The sequence below is a fragment of the Cystoisospora suis genome (assembly GCF_002600585.1).
Source record: "Cystoisospora suis strain Wien I chromosome Unknown contig_1238, whole genome shotgun sequence".
Classification (NCBI taxonomy): Eukaryota; Apicomplexa; class Conoidasida; order Eucoccidiorida; family Sarcocystidae; genus Cystoisospora; species Cystoisospora suis.
In genome coordinates this window covers 52,231-76,929 of record NW_027154039.1, presented here as the reverse complement: position 1 = coordinate 76,929, position 24,699 = coordinate 52,231, and the positions used below count along the sequence as shown (strand labels likewise).

General features: G+C 45.8%; 2 protein-coding genes across 2 annotated transcripts in view; one reads left to right on the top strand and one right to left on the bottom strand.

The window, feature by feature from the left end:
• Nucleotides 1–10,936, top strand: part of CSUI_002945 (uncharacterized protein) — a 16,678-nt gene extending 5,742 nt beyond the window's left edge. The window contains exons 2-6 of the mRNA XM_068063143.1: nucleotides 336–2,744; nucleotides 3,144–5,056; nucleotides 5,981–6,059; nucleotides 6,659–6,810; nucleotides 7,523–10,936. Of these exons, the coding sequence (XP_067924882.1) occupies nucleotides 336–2,744; nucleotides 3,144–5,056; nucleotides 5,981–6,059; nucleotides 6,659–6,810; nucleotides 7,523–9,335 (6,366 nt within the window). The 3' untranslated portion in view covers nucleotides 9,336–10,936. The remainder of the gene's footprint in view (nucleotides 1–335; nucleotides 2,745–3,143; nucleotides 5,057–5,980; nucleotides 6,060–6,658; nucleotides 6,811–7,522) is intronic.
• A 560-nt stretch (nucleotides 10,937–11,496) lies between these two features.
• CSUI_002944 (uncharacterized protein) lies at nucleotides 11,497–23,630 on the bottom strand. Its single transcript, XM_068063142.1, has 8 exons — nucleotides 19,761–23,630; nucleotides 19,059–19,159; nucleotides 18,187–18,292; nucleotides 17,462–17,644; nucleotides 16,764–16,832; nucleotides 15,970–16,241; nucleotides 14,200–15,070; nucleotides 11,497–13,305 (listed from the first exon to the last, which is right to left on the bottom strand). The coding sequence occupies exons 1-8, from the start codon at nucleotides 21,166–21,168 to the stop codon at nucleotides 12,380–12,382; spliced, it is 3,936 nt and encodes a 1,311-aa protein (XP_067924881.1). The 5' UTR covers nucleotides 21,169–23,630; the 3' UTR covers nucleotides 11,497–12,379.
• Nucleotides 23,631–24,699: the final 1,069 nt, after the last annotated feature.

The following is a 24,699-nucleotide window of genomic DNA, read 5'->3' as shown; positions in this document are numbered from 1 at the left end:
TCTATCTATCTATCTATCTCAGACTCAGACGCTCTATCGATAGGAAAGTGACGGGCAGGAGGCAGCAGAGATTTCCAGGCCGTCCAAGTTCTTGGTATCAGAGCACATTGTGTATCCTATGGGTGTACCCCTCATCACATGCATAGCAGCTACCTGGCTCAATACATTGGCGATGAACGGGCGGATTTGGCGCTTCTCGAAGAAGGTGGAGAAGAAAGGAAATACCAGTGTGTGTCTGTGCGTGAGAGTTTCCCATCTGAAAGTATTTCTGACAGTTCTTCTCCTTCTCATGCGTCGTTGTTTTCATCCCCCTCGTGTTTTCTTTCTTCCTTCAGACTGTCATAATTCCTTCTCACTCAAACTTCTCTCCACTCCCTCCGCCTTGCCCTCCTGAAGCGCAGTCGCGTAGTCATTCGCTCTTCTCTCACTGTGAGAAGCTTTCGTTGCAGCACTTCTCTTTAGAGAAAGAAAGTCAGGTAGAAATAGCGAAGAAAGGACTATTTCCTTCATCTTCGTCTTTCATCCATCCATCTCACTGGTTCACCGACGCACCGGTTCTATCCGTCAGATATCTCTTAGCTACAACAGCCTTATCCTTTCTCTCCCAACTGCAAGAAGACTTGCTCGCCACTCTATGGTCATCACTAAAGACCTCTAGTATCAAGACCATCTCTTCTTCCGAAGTGGGAGATGCCTTTTGCAAGAAGCTAGACCGTGAAGATACTTTTGTTCCTGACGACGGGATGAAGACATATATGATAAGAAAGATCCAGAGACATTACGATTCTTTCTCTCCGGGTTTGTTGGTCCAACAAGTGGGACTTTCCTGTGAGCTTCTAAGCAGAGAACTCATGCGTGAGGAGACCCCGTGGGTATCGCTTGACGGCTTAGAGCAAGGTCGACCTGTTAAGGATGTGAAGAAGAACCACATACAGCTGATGGAAAGTAGAGAACGGCTGAAGAATGTGGAGATACTTGAGGAAGAGGGGAAAAGAGACAGGAGTTGTCGAGAAGAAGGAAATTCACTGAAGACGACAAGGGAAGGAGACGCAGAAAAAGAAGAAGATCGTGAAGAAAGACCAACTGAGAGAAAGAAGGTTTCTGTTGCAGATAGAAGAGACGACGAGGTAGCAAGACACGAGAAAGAAGCAGAAGATAAGAGAAAGCTGTGGGAGAGTCTAAGAAGAAGAAGAACAAGGCTGAGGAGGTTTCACCGTCTAGCCAGAAAGCTCTATAACGAGGCGATCGTGACGGGATTGATTTTCCCTAGTTTGCTTGCAGAAGTCCAGGATGATTCTCCCTACACTTCATTCGACTCTTCACAGGAGATATTGAGAGAGGAAATCCATTCTAAAAGACAAAGCTCTACAAAGAGAGAAGATACCTCCTCTTATCCCTATGAAGATAGCCTACACCGTGAAGAACATGTAGATGAAGAAGAAGTTGAAGAACCCAGCGATGTCTTTGATGCCGAAGCCTCTATCCATTCTGCTTGGCCTGACCCGCGTCATAGGGAAGAAGAGTTTGTGCTTTCGGGCCTTACCCCCTCAGCAGACAAGCGAAGGATTCTTCAACGACTTCTTGCTGCTGAAGTTCTACGCCAACTCGTGAGAACCCAAACACTCGAGAGTAGTGAAGATATGAGACAGAGAAAGGAGGAAAAGAAGAAAGTGGAGTCTTCAAGGAGAAACTCGACGCCATCATCTGTACTTGGTGTGTGCTCAGGCTCTCTAGGGGACAGGAGAAAGAATGAAGTCTGCGGAGAAGTCATACGATGGTCTAACGCTCCTCGCCTCGGAAGAAGAGATATCGCACGAGGATATAGCATTCGAGATTTGATAGAGGGAGAAGAAGAAATCAAGAAGAAGAATTGGAGACAGGGGGGGTGGCTGAGAGGCGCAGCCGCTACAGGAGAGGGAGAGAAAAAGGAGAGACGAAGGAGTATATTCAACGGAAGAGGGAGAGAAGAGATGGGACCAATAGGAGAGAAAGGGGAAGAGCATCTTGTTTGCAAGAAGAGATTCCCTCAAGGCATTCGTATTCCACTGCCACACACAGAAGGTCCGCTCTTTGGTGTCTACACATACAACTTCACGTTGACTCTTTCCAAGAGAGAAGAGAAGGGAGTGAAGACCTTCCATAGAGAAAAGAGAGGTGATGACATTCAGAGGGGGTTCTGCAGTCCTCTTTCTCTCGGAGATTTCCTTCGTCCGCACTTTCTCCCTTCTCTTTCTTCTTCATCTCCCTCTAGGGGGGGTTGTCTTCTGCCCGGGGACAATAGGGACAGTACACACTCATCTGTTTCTCTTGAGGTGCATCAAGATCTCTCGTCGTCTTCCCTCTCGCTCTTCTCTACATCCGGAAGACTGAGGAGAGGCAGTATTCTTTCTCTTCAAGGAGAAGGTGAAGAGACAACGGCATTCCTTGGAGCTTCGCCTTCTTCTCGAACTCTCTGGGTGGAAGATGTGGTAGAACTTTCCTGTGACGAAGAGGAGGAAGAGAGAGGAGGAGAAGATGAAGAAAAGCCGAGGAGAGAAGAAACCACGGGCGCAGGAGGAGAAGAACTACTCACCAATAGCGCCGCAAGGACCCCCTCGGAGACACGAAGAACTTCACAGGCAAAAAAGGCATGGAATACTCGGAGAGAGAGATGGAGTTTCATAGGAAGGATCAAGAAACCTGAAAAGAATCGACTTGTTTTCGAAGCGGGAGGCGTCGGACAGCTTGTCGCTGTAGATGTTCATGTAAGATCTCCCGTAAAGATGACATCACAGTGTACAGAATTCTATGCGTCGCTTTGGTTGCATATCTATTTCTATCTCTCTCTATGTAGGCATATACATATCCTCTACAAAGGTCTGAACATGCCCCCCACGTTGTACAGGCACACATACATGCATAGACATGTATATAGATCTATATATGTTAGATTCTTCTGTGAGTAGGTATAGGGCATGGTTGTTCTTATCCTCGAAGTTCAGCAGATCCACTCTGTGCCGTCATCTAACAGTCAGACCACCCTATTACTTGCAAGTTCGTCTCTCTTTTGTATAGTGCCCACCGATCTTTTCTCTTTCATAGAGAATTCCCTAAGCGTCGGATTGGTCGTGTGCTGTTGGTGCATGTCTTTGCGTTCTATTTAGGTCAATGAACCCCAGCAAGCGCTCCGCCAGCTGTTCCTATCTCGTTGCTTTCTCGTGCGGCATCAAGCTGGTCGACTGTTAGCAGATCAGCTCCAAGAGAGAAAAGAGAGAGAAAGAGATCTACAGAGGCTCGAAAGAGAGAAAAGAAAACAGATAGACAGATCTGAGGAGAGAGGCCAGCAGAATCGCACCCCTTTTCTACCCTCTCAACGAAGGACAGCTCTCCAAGAGACAAGGAAAGATACTTCATTCTCCAATTTTTTCTCTCGCATCTCAACTAGAGAAGGACAGGCGTGGCAGACAAGAAAAGAAAGCGAACTCTACAATAAAGAGGTCGAAAAGAGAAAGCAGAACGAAGAAGAGAAAGAGAAAAGAGATGGGAAGAAGATACAAGCAAAGAGCTTTGAAAGAGACCTCTTGGATAGATCGCTCCTGCGTACCGTATCATCACGAGAAAGAAGGACGCACTTTACTGAAGGACCGTCTGTGTTCTCACCTAGGCGTACAAGGGTGGGGGAGAACAAGGGCGAGATAGAGAATGACAGAAGAGAAGACGAGCACGTTTCTCTCTTTGCAACTCCACAAGGAGATAAAAAGAACGAGGGACAGCCAGACAACAGAGACGGAGGTGGAATTTCTTCTCTAAAGGAAAGAAGAAAACAATTAGAACAAAACAGCCTTGCTGGTCAAGAGAAAGGGAGAGAAATGCTTCAGTTGGCAGATAGTGGAGAGGAAAGAGCTTTGAATCGTGTTACGACCATAACAGAGACGAATAATTCCTCTCTAGTCACTTCAAGTAGACATAGTATCTTATCTACATGTAGCACAGGTGTCGCGTCTGGAGGTGAAGACGTTCGGAGCCGTCCGAGTATAACTCCCCCATATAGCTGGGGAAGTACCGTGTCTCCAGCTAGCATCGTCGATGCTGATAGCCGTAGTAGCGACTTGACAGCGACTAAGTTGCATGGACAACCCCTTCATTTACACCCCCCTACGAGTGGTATCTCCCAGGCATCTTCTACTTGTCTCACACAGAAGGGAGAAGTTTCAGATACCCATAGGACTCAAGTGGACGCTGTAGCAGGGAGAGATCTATCTCTTTCTTCGTCTTCTTCGCGTACACACGTGTCTCGACCATCTCTCTCAGATGAAGCCAATGAAGCTGCTTGTGAAGCAAGTTTGACGCTCCTTAGACATGTCACCTCTACGGCGGCGTCGTCTACACCTGGTGTGGTCCTTCCTCTCTCTTCTAACTCTGTGAAGACATCCAAAGAACAGGATAGCACGAGGGCCGTCTCATGGATGGAAAGCAGCCAGAGAGAAGAAACATTAACACAGGATGATGGCCCTGCTGTAGTCTCCTCTTCAAAAGGGAAAAGCCTTCTATTGAGCGGGATAGAGAAAGCGGAGAGCCCGGCAGGAGATGACGATAAAGTCGACAAGTTAAGGCGTCATTCTTTTCAAAGAGAGATGGAGAAGTTCAGTGAAGAGCTTCATGGACGTTGGTTGTTACCCTATGAACTCCACTTCTGTTGTCGAGATTCTTTAAGTCCTGTAGATCTTGGTCTCGCTGGGAGTCTTCCTGAGCGCCTACTATCTCTTTTTCTTCTACATCAAGAAGGCAAGAAGAACTCTGAGGTGAAGAGAAAAGTGAAGGAAGCTGCTTGGACAATGGCATGTGACCTCACGAAGGAAGAAGGTGATGGTAAGAATCATTGTGATAAGAAAGCCAGTTCTCTTGTAAAGTCCAGAGAGCCTGAAGAAGTCTCCGAGGATCAAGAGGGAGTTGATCAAGACGACGATGATAAAGAGAGAAAAAGTCTAAAAGAAGGGACGGTTTGTATGTTGATCGCGCCTGCCGTGCCTTATGCTCTATCATTAGGCGATGCCTTCAGTCTTTTCTATTGGGACAGGTAGGATAGACACATCAAGCAAATCACTCCAAAGTTCTCTGTCTTTACCGAACCGATAGACACTCTCTCAGGCGTGTCTTTCCCTTTGTGGTGGAGAGGAGCTACGTACATTCTTGTGTATAGAGTGCGTAGATGACCAGCCAGTCAGTCCTTTACAGAGACAGTCACGTATCCGCTTAAAGAGGCGTTCACCGTCAAGGGTAGCGTGAGATAACCTTCTGAAGACTGCACGGGTAGTATGTATAGAGCGAGCCAGGGGGCAGGATACACAGGCCACCGTTCGAGATCTCCGATAAGATTGAGAGAACGAGGAGAAGCGAAGCGGACAACAAATCCACAGAGCCCATGAACTGTGGAAGAGTCTCCGTCGTTATGAGGAAAGTGAAGCACCAAGGCCCGATCTCTATTTAGGTTCTTGTGACTTTCTGCGGCTGTGTGCCATCATGCTTTCTCTCCAGCTCGTAGGCGTGGCGCTGCGTCTTCCTCTCTATTGTTTGTTGCTTAGATCGTTAACATATGTCGATTCTCTTTTTCGTTTTCATCATGTCGTTCACACCGACTAGATACTCTTTCATATCTGAGTTAGTTTTACACCATACAACACCGATAAGACTTGGAGTCCCCTCTGTGCTACCTGTGCTCGTCGTCCAGACCCTCTCCTTTGATCCATGTCTCTTTCTGTCTCATATTCCGTATGTGCACCCGCACATATAAAGATATATGTATGTGCGTGTATGTTTGTATTTTTTTCCGTGGATGTCCGTACATATATGCCTGTATGTATCTCTATAGATGTCTCGTATCTATAGCCGTATATACGTGTAGGTACCGGAGTTCTGTAGTACATGCGAGACACACCGTCTCTGTGAATAGACATCTTTCTCTCTCTCTCTCTTTTTCTTCTTTCTTTGATCGTCTCATCAGAGATATCGGTTCTCCTCCTCCAGAGCTAGCACTCTTCTGTGCCTTTGAACTCTGCGAACTCCTGAGGCAACTCCACTGGGTAAGTCCACTGGACACGCGTCATGTTTACATCTCAACAAGACAACTTCAAGGAAGGAACTTGCCGCTAGTGTTCGGAAAGCCATCCACCCAGCTAGCTATTTAGGTATTTCTGTAGAGAAGTCGCGCCGTGATACCAAGCATGTTTCTTGCTGCTTTTGTGCGAATAGCTAACTTGATCGTACATGCCGTTAGTGTAATAGTCAGATGCTTTCTTTTGATTTAAAGAAAGAGGTGGCTTTTTCTTAGACGTCAACATCGACAGGAACACGCGACTGCATGCGCGAATCATCAGCAGGTGAGATATCTCTCGTCTCTTTCCTTTCTTTCTCTTCTTTGTTTCATTCGGTTCATACCGGACGTACCTTTCTACATGAACAAAGACCGGGCGCATAGACTTTCCTGTTTCCGTTACAAGAGAATGATGATATAGAAGAACAACTCTCTTCACTCCTCTCGCTAGGTTTCTATTCCTCATGTGGGAGCTAGCTGTACGGTCTGTGTGTCTCTGTGTCGAATCACGGTTTCTCTCATTCTCAACACATGGAAACTCTGTATTCTTCTTTGTCTTCTTCGGGGCTTTTGATGTCTCCCTCTCAGGCAGACCTGATTCATGGAGATCTTCAAGAGACCAATTTTCTTATACACCCATCCAGAGACTTTTTATCTCTTCTCTCTGGTCCTAGATCGTCTTCTCTCTTCTTCAAGACCTCTCATCAGGAAGGCTCCAGTGGATATACACCGGCAGCAAGGTAATAGAGGACAATTCCAGAAGATGCTCGTAGGGCCTTTTTTGTCATAGATAGAAAGACACATGCAAAGACGGATGTGTGGACGCCTAGTGAGAACACACTCGATCCTAGAATCGAAACAGGATTACAAAGAAGAGGAAAGAAGAAATGTGCTGTCTTTTTCTTCCCGTCTCCGGTGTATACACCGCCTACAACATTTGGCACTGTATACAGATGTCTAGATTTACAGAGATCTCCAGCTATATACAGAGTGAGACGTGTGAAGTTGAAGACACTACGTTGACATAAATAGGTAGAGAGGTACTAGGAGATACATATAGATATCTGTGTGTGTATGTCTCTCGTGCAAGTGTAAGGTATGGTAGGGTAAGCAAGGGTATGGGGGAGTGTGGGGGTGTGGGGTATGCGTCTCCACTGTCTTTCATAGAGAGATTGAGCTGCGTTTAGGAATCGGTTAGATACGGCTTAGAAAAGTATCGATTCGCCATAGTAAGAAGCATGATAGATGAAGTAGAAGGACGGCGTATAGAACTGTCTTCACCCGGAGAGGACGGGGTGGCACTGAGAGGGGGCTTGTCTCGATGAAGCTAAAGGAGAACAGAGAAAGAGAGAGACCAAGAGGAGAAAGAACTAGAGTGAGAGAGTTTGTGTTTCCTCTCCGAGATCTCGTGTTGTATGTATGTTTTCTTCTTGTGTGTGTGGCGTGACATAGACGGGCGGCGAGAGAAGAAGATGCTGAAGATGAAGAAACCCTTGAGGAGAACCAAGGAAGATTCCTTTCAAAGGAAGAAAAGGAGACATGTCTTCCTCCATACCTCACCCCGTGTGTTTCTACTTCGGTGGCTTCGTCGGTTCTTTTAAGTTCCTTCAAGCCATGTCCTTCTTCTTCTATTCTCTCTGGTTCCTCTCCTCTCTCACATCATTCTCACTCCTCTTCAAGACGAGGAACGGCTCATATAGAGTCAACTAGAGATCCTGGTCTTTCTTCTGTACAAGATAGACGAAGATACTTTGATCACCAGGCAAACATATCTCACTCTCCTCATTCTTCTTTCACATCTTCCAAATCTTCCTCTCTTCATACCTGTTCGTCTTCTTTTCACCATCCGCTTCTCCCTGAAGGTACACCGATTCCTGACTGTCTCATCAGCGGGAGAAACCTAGGAAATTGTGCTAGAGATCTCCGCATGTCTCTTCACTATAGCGATGTGAGGCTAGCTGGTAGCCGGAGAGAAGATCATGAACCTTTGCACCACATGGAGTCAGAGTTACAGAGTGAATCTTCGCAGGCCACTTTTCCTCGTTGCAGGGCCGGAGACAGCCGTCACTCATATGAAGAAGAAAGCACTTTGAACTTAAGATCTACCAGTTTCATCTCTCAGTTACATGGGGTTGATTTAAGAGGCTTAGCGACGACACTTCTCTTGACTTTCTTTCCTTCACAAGAGAAGAAAAGAGAAGGGTGGGGGAGCCGAGAATCGAACCCGTGTGTGGGAAATCGATCTAATTTCCAGGATGAAGAAAGTCGCAAGAAGGGCAGAGAAGCCTGGAGAGAAGGAATATCCTTTTTTTCTTTGTCTTCAGCTCAGCCTCCTTGTTCTCCTTCTCCTTTTTGGAATGAATGCAGTAAAGAAGATCTAATCTCTCTCTTTCTAAGAAAAGAAGACGAGATGTATAACGGAGAAACAACCCGATTTAGGAATCACGTTGATCTCTTCTGGTTTCGCTTCTTTTCCGAGATTTCTTCTTTCGATGAAGCCTGTCGTAGCTCTGCTCGCAAACGTGTAGCGAGGAACCTTCTACAGGAAAGACACAAGGGGAGACGAAAAGAAGAAAGAGTGGCTACAGAAGAAGAAGAAAAACACCCCGAGCAGGATAAAACAGAGGGATGTTTGATAGGGAGAACTTCTGAGAGAAGTAGAGGGAATAGAGAACAACAAGAAGAAATTTCAAGTCTAAACATATCGGCAACACGAAGAGGGACAATGACCGGGAGCAACTCAGAAAAGAGTGAAGAGAATAGGAAAGACGTCACTGTAGATACAAGGGAGAGGAAAGGAGAGAAAAGAGAAGAAGAAGGAGCGAACGAAAGAAAGATGAATGCGGTGAGCGTGCAAAGTTGCGAAGAAGACTTCAAAGAAAGGGGCCAAAGGGGAAAGGTGAACGTCAACGGAGGCCCGGAGTGTGACACGTCTGAGAAGGAGAAAAGAAGAAAAGACGAAGAGGATATCATAGAAGAAGAAGAACGTGAAGCTTTCTTCAATGAATCTCTGGAAGGAAAGCATAACGTCTTTGTTGACCGGGAAACATACCTTGAAGAGTTATACGGTGAAAGTAAAAGATTGTCTTTAACTCTCCTAGAACGTCAAATGCAACGTATTCGGCTTATATTCGAGAAGGAACCCTATAGAAAGGCTGTCCTATCTAAACATCTATCTCTCCTGGAGAAACAGCTTGTCCTTCATGCAGATCAGCAAATCCTAAGCGAAGATTTCAATGAACATCAACATCATGTTGAAATGTAGCTATCTCTTTTTCGTCGTTGCCTCGTCTTCCTCCTCTTCTTCTTCTTCTTCTCAAATCGCTCGACACCACAGAAACACTTGCTTTGAACTCGCGATAAGAATGACTGTGATGAATCTGAAATGGAACGAAGGAAGGATCTCTTTCTCTAAGGACTTGTGTGGCTCTTGCCCTCCGTAGATAACAAGGAGAGACTTCCTGACTTCTCTCAACACAGGCGATCGATGATACAGTCCAAGTCGAGATGTCTCTCGTCATCATCTCCTTCCTGTGCTGTCTCTCTTTTCGATAAGATTCGAGGGAGATGAGAGAAACAGAAGAAGGCCTCTCCGGTTTCAGTAACAATGGATGGCCTTAGGGACGGAGTTTCGAGCTAGAATGAATGTAGAGGCGCTAACTAGACACATGGAAAGAGTTTGAAACCGCTGAAGACCTCTCATATGATTCGAGGAATGTACAATAGTAGTTACAGCTATTTAACAACTTTCACGCACGACGACAGTGACCCGGAAAGGATCTCATGGGTTTCATTGGGGGTTCAGTCTCTGCTCAATGTCTCCTATCCTAGTCGAGACATCGATGGTTTAATAGTAACTAGGGAGGAGTAAAGTCTTTGATACGCAGTGAATCTAGTTTTCTTCTTGTTGTCTTTTTGTCGATCTTTCAGAAAGAAAGTTCAGGGAGCAAAGAGGGAAAGTAGGCTAACGGGAAAGGATGCTTGTCAAGGGAGAAGAAATCCTCTACGTTGATAATAATAGTCACTGACGAAGGCATACATCGATACGACTACTACTGTGACTAATACTACTACTCCTATTGCCACCAGACTTGAGATAGAAGAAGAAGGATATGAGTAAGGGCGATAGTGAAATCCGTTCAAAGGGCCGATGTATGAGCTCAGCTCCGGTCCTTTTTGTGTTGGAGGGCATGCGCTGGATTAGGACTAGTTGCAAACTTTCTCAGGTGTGGGGATGACCCCGACACTTGTTTTTCCTCTCCCTCTTCTCTTTTCCCGTAGAAAAGTATATCATGAGTCTTGTAGTTCACATGTCTTGAAGGGAAGCAGATCCAAGGAGTGTCTTGCGTTTAGAAGATAGGGAGATACACGCTTTTTCGTCAAAAAGAGAGATGTTCATTGTTTTCTGAAAATGAGGAAGATCCGTTAGCAGTGTCTGTGTCCTCACTTAATCTCTCTTGTTGTCCGGGACCTTTTCTTCTGTAGGCGTACCTAGCCACTACCCACCGTTGGCTTTCTATTCTCCCATCAGCCGCCCCCGTGCAGCTACTCTTTTGAAAGGATGAGCTAGCTAGCTAGATGGTACGAGTTGGAGAGTCGGTCTCATTGTGTTTTTTTTTCTCTTTCTTCATTTGAAGTTTTATTGTCACAAGGAAAAAGATTTTTTTATCCGCATGGTTTGGGAGCAGACGATGAGTAGGACGGAAGGTCAGAATGCTGCTTCAGGCTGACGAGGAAGGTTTGGAGCCGTCTCGTTTGTCTCTTTCTTTTCGTAAAGAGATATCTTGTTGCTTTTTCGTTGCAAGTGTGTCACAGATTCATCACCCAGTGGCGAGGAAGGCGAGAAAAACGTCACTGAAAAATAAAAACACAGTTTTCAACATCCTCGTTACCCAAGTCGTGCAGAGAGAATCTGTTACCGTTAGGACAGTAGAAAGAAGGATGAATTGCTCCGCGACCGAAAGAAATGACAGACGATGGAGCACGCAGTCCAGCCTACTACGAGAGGTAGCTGCTTCTTCGGGGAGCGTTCTTAGGAGAAATCAGCGGGTGACATTTGAGCTGAGTGGCTTCTCACAGAGTGAAGTGCCATCCATCACCTATCGCCACTTTTCTACGAAGAGTATATGAACGTCTATACATCTCCCTGGTCAAGCTCAGCTAAAAGGAAGGAGACGGACTATCCTGACAAGAATTCCTCCTCCTCCGTTACCGCTTCGACAGGAAGCGTGTGCACCTCCCGGAACTCCCGGTATCAGAGGGCTTCACATAACTTTTGAGCTAGACTTCGGGCTTTAAAAAAACGACAGTACACTAGCGTGAGAGAGATGGAAGCCGTAGAACCACCGATCTTTTGGTAACAGAGTTGAGAGACAGGATACCAAGGGACTTCGTCGCTGGCTCGAGGACGCCAGTCGTATCAGCATTCTCGATCTCTTTCCACGGTTGTCACTCATGAAGAAAGGTTGACGAAAATAGCTCCAAAACGTACATCTCAACACTGGGAGAAAAGAATTCTCCACCAAAAGAAGGACGCATACCTGTTAAAGACAACGAACTAGCATCGAGCACCGGAGAAGATTTGCTTGATTTCAAGTGGGTGTCATACCTCTCAAACTAAAAGCTTCCTTCACCTTTGAAAGAATGAATTATTTCAAAAAGAGGTGAAAAGAAACAAAAGGAAAAAGGTTTCAAGCTCGGATGTCCTCTTGCTTCTGTTCTGTCCTCGTGACAAGGTGTATAGTAGTAGCAGCGACTGTGAACACCTACTCTCTAGCGATATTTGGTAATAGATCTATCTCGATTATAAGGAGGGCAACTCCAAGGAAAAGGAAGTCCTCAGCAAGAATCCACTTCATTCTTATTGCTTGAAGCCTCCCTTTCTCCAACATCATACAAAGTTACCTCAGGACGGAGCCTTTTATCGAACAACTAAGTAGTTGCACATACGTCCACTCTCTCCCGTTACAACTGCCGTTGCTCCTCTCCTACCCTGAACCCGTTTTCTCCACAAAACGCCCTTGCTTTCTTCTATTCTTCTTCACTAAACTCATGAAGGAAAACAAATGAACTAACGAATCATTCAACTCCCTTGATTTCCTTCTCTTCCGAAAGAGAACCAAAGAAGATGCGGGAAATAAAACGGAGGAAGGCAGCGCACCAGATAGATAGGTAGATAGATCAAGATGAGATAGTCAGCTGAAGCGGAGGGGGAGACTTTTTCATTGAGTAACGCGAGAGAGAAGGGAAGATATGTTTGCAAGCGCGGAGACATTGCTAAGAGATATTCGTGGGTGATATAGTTGGTTGCTAAAAATCGATTTCGACCGCTTCTTCTTCCTCAGGGTACATCAAAGATACGGCGACAATTCCGACGGCGAGAAGGACGGGGATCGTCCAAGCACCGGTTGTCACTAGGAGAAGAATCCCAGCAAAGACAGCCGTAACCGAAGTGAAGAGACGTGCTAAGAACTTGGCTTGTTTGATTTCAGGTGTTTCTTCTATAGCATGATGGTTCCAATACTCATTCCCGCTGTCATCATTTAGCTTGTTAGCTATCCCCCTTGCGGCACTTTGGTCTCCCTCTTCTCCTTCTCTTCCTCCTTTCAACAAGGCTGCTTCTTCATCCTCTCCTGTTCCCCCGTCAGAATCACTACGGTGTGTGCTCTTCTTTGATGACGCGTTCTTTCCCCATCGCCAGAAAGCCCACTTACGTTCTCTTCTTGCAGCTAGCCGTTTCAGTTGACGTTGTCTCGTCTTCAGAGCTGTCCTCATCAACTGTACGGCAAATTGCCCCACACTCTCTTGACCTGATAAGATCTCTGCTACGGCTCCTATACCTAATACATATGTCGGAGCTTCATCTAGCATGGGAAGATATCTCTCTTGTTGGTTTCCATCCATGTTCCGACTAAGCATTCCTGTCTTCTTACCGTCCCCATGATAAGAGCTGCTGCCTCGCCTGTTTGTGTTGGGACTCCAAGATAAGGACCAAAGGCCCTGCTGATAAGGAAAGCTCTCGAGAGATCCTGAGGTAGGAGGAAGCTGCTGAGAGGGTGAGCGCGTCACGACGCCCGTTGCTGACGCGGGATTGCTGGAGAAAGAAGATCGTATTCGGCTGAGCTTTAAAACTCGGGGAACAAACTTGGAGGCAAGCTTGACAAGTAAATTCGCTATCACTTTAGATCTTACTAAGAACGACATCACCTTATACGTTTTTGACGGAGTACTCAAAGCTAAAAAAGATCAACAACAGGAAAAGCATGTCAGCAAAGATAAAAGAGATTACAAACTCGAGGAATCTGTGATGCATCATACGAGGTATCTCACGGTGCTTGACGACTCACAACCACGTTTCTTCGCGTAACCTCACAGAGATAGATAGACTAAAGATAGATAGATAGACTAAAGATAGATAGGCCGAAGGCAGATACAGATAGATAGGCTGTAGATATAGATAGACAGGTAAATTTAGGATAGATATAGAGAGGTACAGATAGGGGAATAAATATAGATGAAAATAGATCTAGATACATAGATGGATAAAGACAGATAGATACACATAAATAGACGGGTTTTTTCTTTGATAGATAGATATCGATAGACGAATAGAGACGGAGTGGTACATACAGATAGATAGGGTGTGCATTCGTTGTATTACAGCATAGACATAGTTGAGTAAAGATAGTGTCCTGTCCAGAGAAGTAGAGCTCGCGCTATGAACAAGCAAGAGCGGAGAGAGGTAGTACGGAGCCACCAGCTCGTCTCTTGTACGGAGATTTGTCTCTCTACGGCTTGTATGCGGTCCAGGCTAGCTAGGGAAAAATGCTTATGTTTTTGTCTCCCGGTATACACATACACGTATGGAAAGGATGGAAGCGGATGGAAGGACAGCAAGCTAAGATCCCTACAGTCTTTCTTAGCCTGGTGCTTTGCATACATTCAGTTGTTCTGCAGGACCGTGCCATACATACAGAGACATACATAGAGATACATGCCTACATACACACATACAAAATGAACCGTACATACTGCATGCATAGATACATAAGCCGCCTGTTCTCCTCGTTCGACTTGCTGTGTCTGTCGTGATAGGTAGATGTCTCCAAACTGTCAAGCACCAGCCTTACCAACAGCAGCAGTGAGTGTCGCCTGTGAGGTAACAAAGGCGTTGAGATATTTGACAAATTCTTTTCTTTCTTTCTTTTGCAGTGGAGTGAGATATCTTTCTCGTTCCTTTTCGATGTCCATCTCGTCTGGCGTTGACTCAGAAGACCTTTCCACCGCTCCACTATTGTTCGCATCTGCTTCATCTCCGCTCCCTTCCTCTCCTTCTCCTAGTTGATCTCCGGATGAAAGTGAAGGTCGAGGGTGCGATTTCTGACGTGCTGTTGTCGTTGTGTTACCGTCATCATGATGATCACCGCCATCCCTCTTGTCCTCTCGTCCTCTTTTCTGCTTTGCTGGGTTGTTGTGTTCTTCTTCCCGGTCCTCTTCTTGTCTCCCGTCAAGACTTTTGTTGAAGAGACGCCTCACAAGCTCACAGTTCTGCATGCGCCGTAAAGCACTTGGCCGCGAGTGGGTCTGATTAGCTCCGTGCACCCCCGAGGTCTCAGGCGTCCCGCCTGTAGACGTAGTCGACGAGGGAGAAGTCTCTAAACCTTCTTCTTGGTCTTCATCGTCTCCATCTGCACCTGTTGGGAGAGCTCCTGAGCTAGAGTTCTCGTCATCTTCCATTTCGTAGGGAAGAAGAAACGGTGGGGAAGCACATTCTTCTATCGAGTAAAGAGACTGGATGAATCGGACAAAGGCAATCTTAGCTTGTTCCTTCACTGAGGTAGTGATCTGACGATCTCTCACTACACGGACGATCCGTGCTCCGTAGTCAGGGCGACTTTGGCACGCGTTGTCTTCATACACAATCGCGTGAAGAAGACCTACAAAGAGAGGATCTGCATGCGGGCCCATCTCCAAAATCTCTCGCTGGGTTTCATGGAAACGCTACCAGGAACAAAGAGGGGAGAAAGACAAAAGAAGGCCAACATATATCGTAAGATGAAAAAGATTAAATAAGACAGAAAGATAAGATAGGATTCAACAAGAGGACAGAATGATAGAGAGAAAGAGAAGATAGAACTAGACGACAAGATAGAGAGATAAGATAGACAAGTTTGTGAAAAGAGAAAATAAGAGAAGACAGAAAGATACAGTGAAAAGATATGCTAACATACAGCATATGTTTAGGAATCAAGGTCACCCACTGACCCTCCTTGATCTTCATACACGAGGGATGTACACTACACCAGCCCAACCACCTACACACACACCACAGATACACACCTATGTGTATATACGTACGTGTACACTCAGAGATACAATACGCAACTCCTGGTGTCGATGCTGAGCTCAATCTCTGCAGGGGTTCCTTCTCTAGCCCAAACTGGATGAGAGACTGAAGAAAAGACGACTATTCTCCGCCGCGTACTAGAATTAAAATAAATGCTGTGAAACCTGTATCTGTATGTAGAGTGAAAAAGCATATCTGAAGTCTACTGGAAGCAACTCCCCCGAGGGATTTCGTAGACTTGCCATCTAAAACCAAGCAGGCGATAGAAGTCCGTCTTCGTTAATAGCGATGTTTAGAGAGTACATACACATAGAGTGCGGTAGGTATGTATGTATATGTATCTATGTATACGTATGTATGTGCTCCTGTCTTATCTAATGCCAGATCTTGAACTGAATGCTTACTACTATAGCCGTGTGCGAGGTTTGTCATCTCCCACTCTTTCCTCATTCTACATTCTTGCTCCTATCTCCTTTACTCTCTTACATTTCCCCCCTCCTGTAACCATCCCTCTCTCAGATTCTTCTTTTTCTTCTTTCCTGATTGAACTTACTCGGGCTATACTTTCAATAGTTCTCCTCTTCTTGTTGTTCCTTGACTTCCTTGACGCTGAAAGTCCTCCGACTCGCCTTCGCGCTCTCTGCACCTGATCGGCTGTCTCACGCCAGAGTCGATTACTAGCCGCAATCGTAACGGTATCGAAAGAATGACGAAGAATCCCTCTCCAGTCTAGAGCTTTCATATGCTGATCGATTCTCTTTTCTGTCGCTAAGCTTACGACTTGAAAGTTCGGTGACCTTGTTAAGAATCCCTCTATATACTGCTCTGAATGGAGAAGAAAGAAACAAAGAAATACGTTGTGAAGCCAAGAAATATCCTACACAAACACGCCTTGGTCTACAGCTCCATATAGACTATGTATATACAGACACACACACACACATCATGAACACATACATAGTTTGCTGCTGTCTACAGCTAAGAAGGACGGAGCGGGCGGTTCCCGCCAACCTAGGGGAGGGGGCGTTCTCTGACGAACGATAGAGCGGCCTTCCCTTTCTACTGAGCTTGCGTCCGTCAGATAGGAAGCGGGGAACATGACGAAGTCGTATTTGCTCCCATGATACACAAGGTACCAGAGAAGTATCGATAGATACGTCTATATCGACGTTTGTCTGTATGAATACGTCTGCAAGATTGTTAGGTGTCTCGTTCGCCTGCAGATATTCGGGTGAGTATATACCTCGAAACATATGTCGATTTATCTAGAGAGAAAGACACCTGTCTGTCGGGTTGCATGTCCTTAAGCACACACGATTCTTCCACTACCTTCTCCATCTCTCTCACCTGTTGGATTGGGCATTAGCTCCATGAGAGTAGGGTGCATAAGGGGTGCCTTCACAGTAAAGAAACAAGCTGTCCGAACACAAGAGACAAGAAGAAAAAGATGAAGAAAAGACTGAAGGAATCAAGACATACCGTGAAAGAAGGGACAGTGAACTTGGCTTGTAGACATGCTTCTCTCTTGACAAGAGGGGAGCACGTCTACTGGCCAAGCTGACTATCCTTTCTAACCTGAGGCTAGGGCCATCACTCGTTAAGCCAGTCGTCCTCTTAGGCGAGAACTGCCGATCCTCTCTTCAAACCTTTGTCTGGAGAAACGAGATCTCTAAAAGAAAATTTGAGAGATCCATTCTATCTACATGTGGAGTCGGCATTCGGCAAAAAAGAAAAGAGCATTGAAGAAGAAAGCAAATACAGACAGAGAGAAACATTAAGTAAGCCTTCTATGTCTCTCAAATTCTCTCTCTCAGGTACACAGGACGCCCATAAAAACGACAAGCAGCCATACTGATCTCCGCAGATCCATATAGTCTCTTTCTAACCGATCTAGCCTTCTCTTCACTTCTTGGGCAACAAGACTCTTTCTCCCCTCTACCTCACTTCAAACGTCCTTCTTCTCAGGAAGAGGGCAGAGAGCAAAGGACACCTCGCTGCTTTCTCTCAAGTCATGAGAAAGAAAGAAAGAACTGCTCTTTTCTTACCACGTCGATGTGTTCCTCTCCTAGATTGTTGACAGTTGCGAATATCTTCAAGGAGTTGCATGGCCATCTGAACTAACCCACTGCAGAATCGACGATGTGAGTTGGAGGAGAGCCGATGGCAGTAAGCTTCTCCCCTCTTAAAGTTACTCCGAGCGTTTCCTATATTCAGACACCTCAAATACTCTGCCGCACAAAGAGATCGAGAGATAGCAAAACACCCCAAAACAAAAGAGGGGGAAAAGAGATGAAGCCATTTCTAAGTCATCACAAAGGGCTTGTAGATACATACTGAGATGTCCCTTGTATATTCACATCAAGATCATACTATGCAATTCATCTATCTATCTATCTACGCACCTATCTATATCTCTCTAATCTACCTATTTGTCTATCTGTCTCTCTGTCTATCGATCCATCTATCTATCTGTCTATATTATCGATCTGTCTATGTCTCTCTATTTAATCGTGTTGATAGCCTCTCTCTTATATCCATTGTTAGAGAAGCGTAGGGTTGAGCTTCTTGCTTGAGAGAAAACGCCGGAGTGGACTGAGTGGCGGAGATCAATAAATATGGAGAGGAAAAGAGAAGCAAGTGTCTCTCTAGCAGAGAACAAAGAGAAAAGGAAAGGTGAAACGAAAGAAGGAAACAAAGGAAAGTGGAGATGTGAGAAGTGCGAACGAGAGAAAAGCGAAGAACGCATGCATCTCTCTCTTTTATTGTTTACCTGCTGAAAGTTCTTTCAAAGAGTTCACCTTTGTGGCGGCTTCGTCAACTCGGGAGCGAGTGAAGAAAGAGCGTAGGCTGCGAAAGGCGTTAGAGAAAAGTCGTGTCTAGACAGATAAAGAGAGAAAGAGAAAGAGGAGAAAAGCGAGATTCAAAAGAAAAAGAGGAATGAAGGCTATCCATCAAAAGGGGTGTGTAAGGAAAGGTTCGGCGTATCAGTCGCATTGAGATTCACAATTTACAGCTACGAAACTTCTCCTTGTCTTACATGATTTCTCAACAAACCACATGTACAGACACAAGTGTCTATCTAGGCGTTCACACAGGACAGCTAGCTGTATGCACACTAGTAGCGTTCATCCATACATGCGCATCTCTCTCGTAAAGATACGTGTCTCTATGTTTATCTTCTTATCTATGTACATATGCCTGTATGTATATGAAGTGAATGTAGTGAGTATTGCTAGTCAAGTCTGATACAGATGGAGAGAGAAGGAAAAGAGATAGATGCCTTTGTCGATCAGTGTGGATCAAGAGTGTCGAGTGTGAGAGTCCATTAAAGAGTATCTCCTGTCACCACAAATGAAGAGAAAGACGACTTCCTTGAACTTCATCCTCCCCTCGGCTAGTGACATCATTCCATCTTGATACAAACCCACGTTTCGTTTCTTTCCGAACCCAACAAGGCTATCTACTGCATGTGTCTACCTATCTCTGCACAGGTATATACATAGATCTAGAGCTAAGTGAAGAGAGAAAGACAACTAAGACGGGCAAAAGCATGTAGTTCCAGAAGACAGCTCTATGAGAAGGGCTTCGAGGCAGATGTAAGACGAGGTGACACCTATTACAAGATAGATGCAGGTCTCTTACAATAGGACGAAAGAAGTCTTTTTTCTGTGGCTTCGTAGAGGACTGTAATTCTTTTTTATTTTCTTCTTCTTCTCTACCTGAAGAGGTATCATCACCTTCACCTATAAAGAAGGAAAGCAGTGTAGAGAAGCAAGCTGAAAAGAAAATGCCAGCTAAACAACTTCTATCCATTCGGAGGTTCTTCAACGAAGAGATCAAAACAGCTGTCTTCTCCCGGAAGATAGAGAGGAATCTTTGCATTCGGTGTCTATCTTGCAAGTGGGGGGGGGGACTGAGAGATACGTTGAACGGATGAGGTGTATGTACACGCCCCCCAGAGCATGCAGCTCATAAGAAGAGAAGAATGAAGCCAGGCTGGAAGGCCAGCCTGTATGTAAGGAGATGCTTACAAGGCGGAAGAGAAGGGGATCGCAGAAACAAGTTAGTTAGAGTGAATGAGTGAGCTTTGTCCTTTCTTTACTGGGGCAAAGGGTTTGAGATGGAAGAAAGTGTGCAGACGATGGAAGATGAGGTAGACGGAAAAAAGAACTTTCGATACGGATAGACAAGCGAATGAGCAAAGAGAAGAAGAAGAAGTATCTCGCACCTTAAAGTCGAGAAGAGACCGGGATTAGATCTCAAAGAGAAGAGAAAGTAGTCAATCTGAAATTTTTATATGCGTGTACTCTCAATAGATAGATAGATAGATATTGCTAGTCTTACTCATTGTATGAGGACTTGCATCATCATTCTTAGGTTCGGATCGCCATCTTGTTGTTGATTCAAAACCTCCGGTGTCTTGATCTTCTTTCCCTCCTCCATAATTAGCATCTTGTTCACCTGTCGCCGCATTCCCTTTCTCGATGTCTTCACGTTCTTTCAACTTGGTCTTCAGTCTCCGCCACTTACCTTTTCCCCCTTCTAAGATGACTTCCCCACGAGCAAGAGCTTTCGATCGCTTTCGTCGAGTGTCCTCTTCTTCCGTGTCGTCATCCGAATCTTCTTCTATCACTCCCGTCCCGTCACCGCCGCCTCCTACACCATGGCCTCCTCCTTCGCTTAGCCCTCCCTGAGTCTTTTTACCTGCGTGTTCATCTTGATTGAGGAAGTCTCTTCCTGTCTTAGCTATAAGAGCTCGACGCAAGACCTCCTGTCTCTGACGTTCCACATCAACTGCACTCTGCAGTTGCCTTTTGATCTCATGGAGCTGAAGATGTCCTTCCATCTGTCTTTGTCGTTGAGAGGAATCCAAAACAGCGCGAGCTAGAGCTTGTCGATATTCCTCAAGTTCACGAGGATTTCCTTCTGTCTCTAGTACACGTAAAGTCTCCTTATGTTCTTGTTCATCTTGGGCAGCTAGCTCCGCATCAGCACGACGTGCGACTTCATCCTGAAGCTCTTGTTGTCTTCTTCTTTCTCCTTCAATCTCAGCTAGCTGCTGCTCGGCTTGCTTCAATCGATGTCGGTGAAGGAGTTCTTGAACGGCTGCTTCTCGGGCGTTTTTATCTGGTGTTCCGGAAGAGGAAGAAGCCGGAGATAAAAGAGAAGTAGAAGATGTCTCTAGGAAAGAAAAGTCAGCTGGAGTTACGGACGATATTGGAGATGAAGAAGAGAACGTCTGAAGACTTCTATGAGAGGAGGAGGCCCTAGTAAAGGGGAAAAGTGTGACCTCCTCGCTTACAGAGATGAACTGTGAAGGGGAGGAGACAGACGACGAGGGAGACGAAAGGACAGGCTTTTGGAATGAAGTTGATGAGACAGAGATGTCTTCTGAAGCCAAGTGCATGAAAGGAAAGACTAAGTCGACAGGTGGAAGTACTGCGAGGCTTGTTCCTTCGAGGAGAGAAGAACCCGAGAGAGAAGGAGAGATAGACGAAGAAGATAAAGGGAATGAGAGGGACGATGATAGCGAAGAAGAAGAAGAAGGATGAGAAAGAGGAGAGTCAGAAGGTAGCGGAGATGAAAGAAGAGAAGAAGAAGAAAGAGAAGAAGGAAGAAGATACAGAGACAAGATGATGAGTGCTATACGGATCGGCGTCATGGAAGATGAAGAAGTAAACAGAGCAGAAGGAGAGGCAGAAGAAGAGAAGAGGATGAGAAAGGAAAACGAAGGGAAGATCGATGTGCCCATGATGCCGACAAGGATATTGACAGAGATGTATACAGAGAGAGAGGTAGAGAAAAAGAAGGGAAGGTGAGAGAATTCATACAGACACCGAAGCTAGCTAGGGGGTGGGGCACAGCATGCTGGGAGAGAGAGAAGACAATACAAACGCTCTAGTCAGATGGAAAACCTTTCTCTCTCTTGCTTGCTCGACAAATCATCGCGAGGAAAGAAGAAAGAGAGAAAGAATGGAAGAAGAAAGAGGTACCAAGGCTTCCCCGAGAAGAAAAGCAGATGGGAGGGCGGCAAGAGAAGAGAAATCACGCCCGTTAAAACATAGTGCTCTATCGCAGGAACTTCGTCGTATTTCCTTCAGTCTATCGATCCATCTGACTGTCTATCTAGTCTTCTCCCAGAGAGAGAAAGACTTCACACTCTCTTTCGATTTGATAGCTGAGGTCATACAGACTGGAGCACTTTATCATACCAAAGAACCCTTTCCTTTATCTTTCTTTCCTTTCTCTGTGTTGTTGACTTTCTATCGGCTTATATTCGAGGAAGGGCGCGCCTACAGCGATTGACCTGATTCGAACGACTACAAGGCCGCAGACAGACCGGTTTAGTGACAGGAGAGAGAATAAGAGAGAGAGAGAGAGGTGAGACTAAGAAAGGAAGAAGGAGAAAGATACTTATGCCAGTAGGAAGAACACCTTGAGAGGAAGAATACAGGTGACTGTCTAGTCACAGCTGGCGAGAGAAGAAGCAGAAGACGACGATGTGGAAAACGAATTTCTACACAGGATAGAGAAGAAGGGAGAAGAAGACGCTAGTCTGCTTATCAATAGTAGTCATCCTCCTCCTGCTGCTGGTAGTCCATAGCGTCAGAGAGCATGAGTTGAACGCCTTTCAAAGAAGGCAGAAAAAGAAAAGCGACGACCGTGAGAGAGATGAAGAGTTTTGAGAGAGACAGAAATGGAGAGGCTGAAGAGGCATGACGAAAGAAAAGAAAGCTTCTCCTTAAGCAAGAATGGCCGGGGAAGGAGAGAGAAAAGACGAGAGGAGAAAGATGAAGAGCAAGAGGTGCACTGAGAAGGAAAGACAGAGGCTCTCGAGAGGAGATATATCGCAGAAGGATGAATAGAAGGAATGAAAAGCAAGATGAGATATGCATACAATGAGAGAAAGAAGAGCATAAAGATTCAATCGCTGTCAAAGAACCCATTCGAGGAATGGAGAGGAAAAAAGAAAGAATCATCCGTCAAGAGAGTGGAAAGAAGAGAGAGAAACTTCTCTTGACTTTCATTCAAAGGCGAGAAAGACAGGAAATCGGAATGTAGCGGTGTGGAAGATGGTGTAAGTAGAGGAGAGAGAAACCCCCTCTCTGACACGGTAGCAAAGATCTCTTGAGATGCTCATGGATGGCTGGACGGATGCTCGGGTGTACATACAGCACCTATGTACATGGGATCTTACCTGAAAGCAAAAGACGAAGAACTTCGCTCAGAAAGAGAAGTCTCCTTTCAATTCAAGTGTCTGAACCTTTCTCTTCTTCTCTACTGCACATCACACGGGGACAGCTAGAGAAGAAAAGAGCCAGCAAGGAGGAGAAGATGTCGTCTGTTCTCTGATTTCAAAGTAGAAGATGGCTTTCTTTCCTTGGTAAGACAAGGAGGAGTTTCGTGGAGAGACGCATAAACTGTTAAGATTGAAGAGAATAAGAGAAAGAAGTTTCTTGGTTTCTTAGCAGGAAGAGAGAAGAAACAATTGAATTATGGTGAATGGTGAGAGATAAAAAAGACTGAAACAAAAAAGGCTAGGCAGACGGCAAACAAAGAGACTCTGTATGTACACTAGAATGACGGGGCTTGAGCCGCTCAAGTGAAGGAAGAAGACGAATGGCGAGGGAAGAAGATGAAGAAGAAGAAGATGAAGCTTCAACTAGACAATAGACTTCACCAAGAGGAGAAAAGAATATTGAACTAGTTGGAGTGTATACGTTTGTTCTTCTTCTCAAAGAATGGAGAATACTTTCTCCTCTTCATTCGCTGGCGGCGCTATGATCGTAGACGACGGAAGCCATACAACTAATTTCTTCAGTCTGGCCATAGACGCATTAGTAGGTGGGAGGCCGTCATCCTTGCGTTCCTCTTGAGGAGGAAAAACCTCATGAGAAGTTGTAGGAAGAGATAGTCGAGAGAAGAAAACGAAGGCTTTGCTTTCTTTTCACAATAAGACACGTATGTCTTGTGACGACGATGGCGATGCCTCCTGCCCCCCTTTGCCGTGGCTGACTGCATGCGACTTCAACCCCAACACTCCTCTCTTAGTTAGCCGTACACAGACACACCGAGGTAGTTAGGTAGGGTGTATAGGTTGTCGGAGGAACTTAGGTGAAGTCGATTCAGTCTGTTCAGTAAAGGCACGACACGTTTACTGTTACGGACCGAGACGCGCCGTAGTCGGCTCACCGGCGGTCGCTCACGACACGGCACTGAGGCGGTGCGGCACTCACTGACGGCACGGCATACAGGGCGGGGCAGAGTCGCACGGAGGGCGTTACACTACGCCCCCGTCTAAAACTGTTGCGTCCTCGCCAGCGCTAACACNNGCGGCGCAGAGTCGCAGCGGGGGGGCTGGCGGTCTTGCTACCAGCTCTCGAAATCTTTAATCTTCAACACCCTAATGAAATCACCATTAAAGGTTCTTATTCATTCTATTCTGCTGCGATAAACCAGTCTAGCTCCTTGCCATATAAGGATGGTTGCCTGATACGACGGCTGGATCTAACCCCCCTCTTCAATCAGGACGTTTTCTTCTCCACACTAATCATAGAACATGAGAGTGCTTCCATCTAGGTCTTCTTGATCTTCGTCTTCTTTTCTCCCCTACGCCATCGTCCTCCCTCCCCCCGGTACTCATCCATGGCCGGAAAGAAGACGAAGAAGAATTCAGGCTTGTCTTGTAGTGACACACACTTGGATAAACAGGAAGGTGGCTTTAGTGGTCGAGACACGCTGATCGTTCGTTTCGTAGTGTTGCCCTTGCCATTATCGGGGAGGAGAGATATACATCAGATATGGACTAAGAAGAAGAGTGGTTCTCTTTCTCACCTTTCGCAAACTGCGATTCTAAGAAGACTCTCGGTCTACGAGCCGAGTTACTTGGTCACCAAGTCACCACTCTTCTGGATATGATGTAAGCACCTCTCTCTTTGTTGAAAAGAATCTTCATCCCCCCCAGAGCTTTAGGATGGGATTGCCCAACGATTTCGCTCCTCGGCTCTAGCTTCCTACCATGACCGCGTAGGTGATGTCTGAGAATGTTGAAGACTGTTGCGCAGAAAATTCTATCACTTCGTCTCTCCTACTTGTGTTGTTTTCAGAACCCCCGTAGAGAAACCGATCCCGTGGCGGTTATGCGATGAATTACTGTATTGTGAATGAATACACCCCTTTATCTGTCTTACATAGCACTCACTCCGCACCCCATGGGTACTTTCCCAAGGCCTTCAATCGCGGTCTTCATTTCCTCTTCCCCCCGCTATCTTTGAAGCAACAG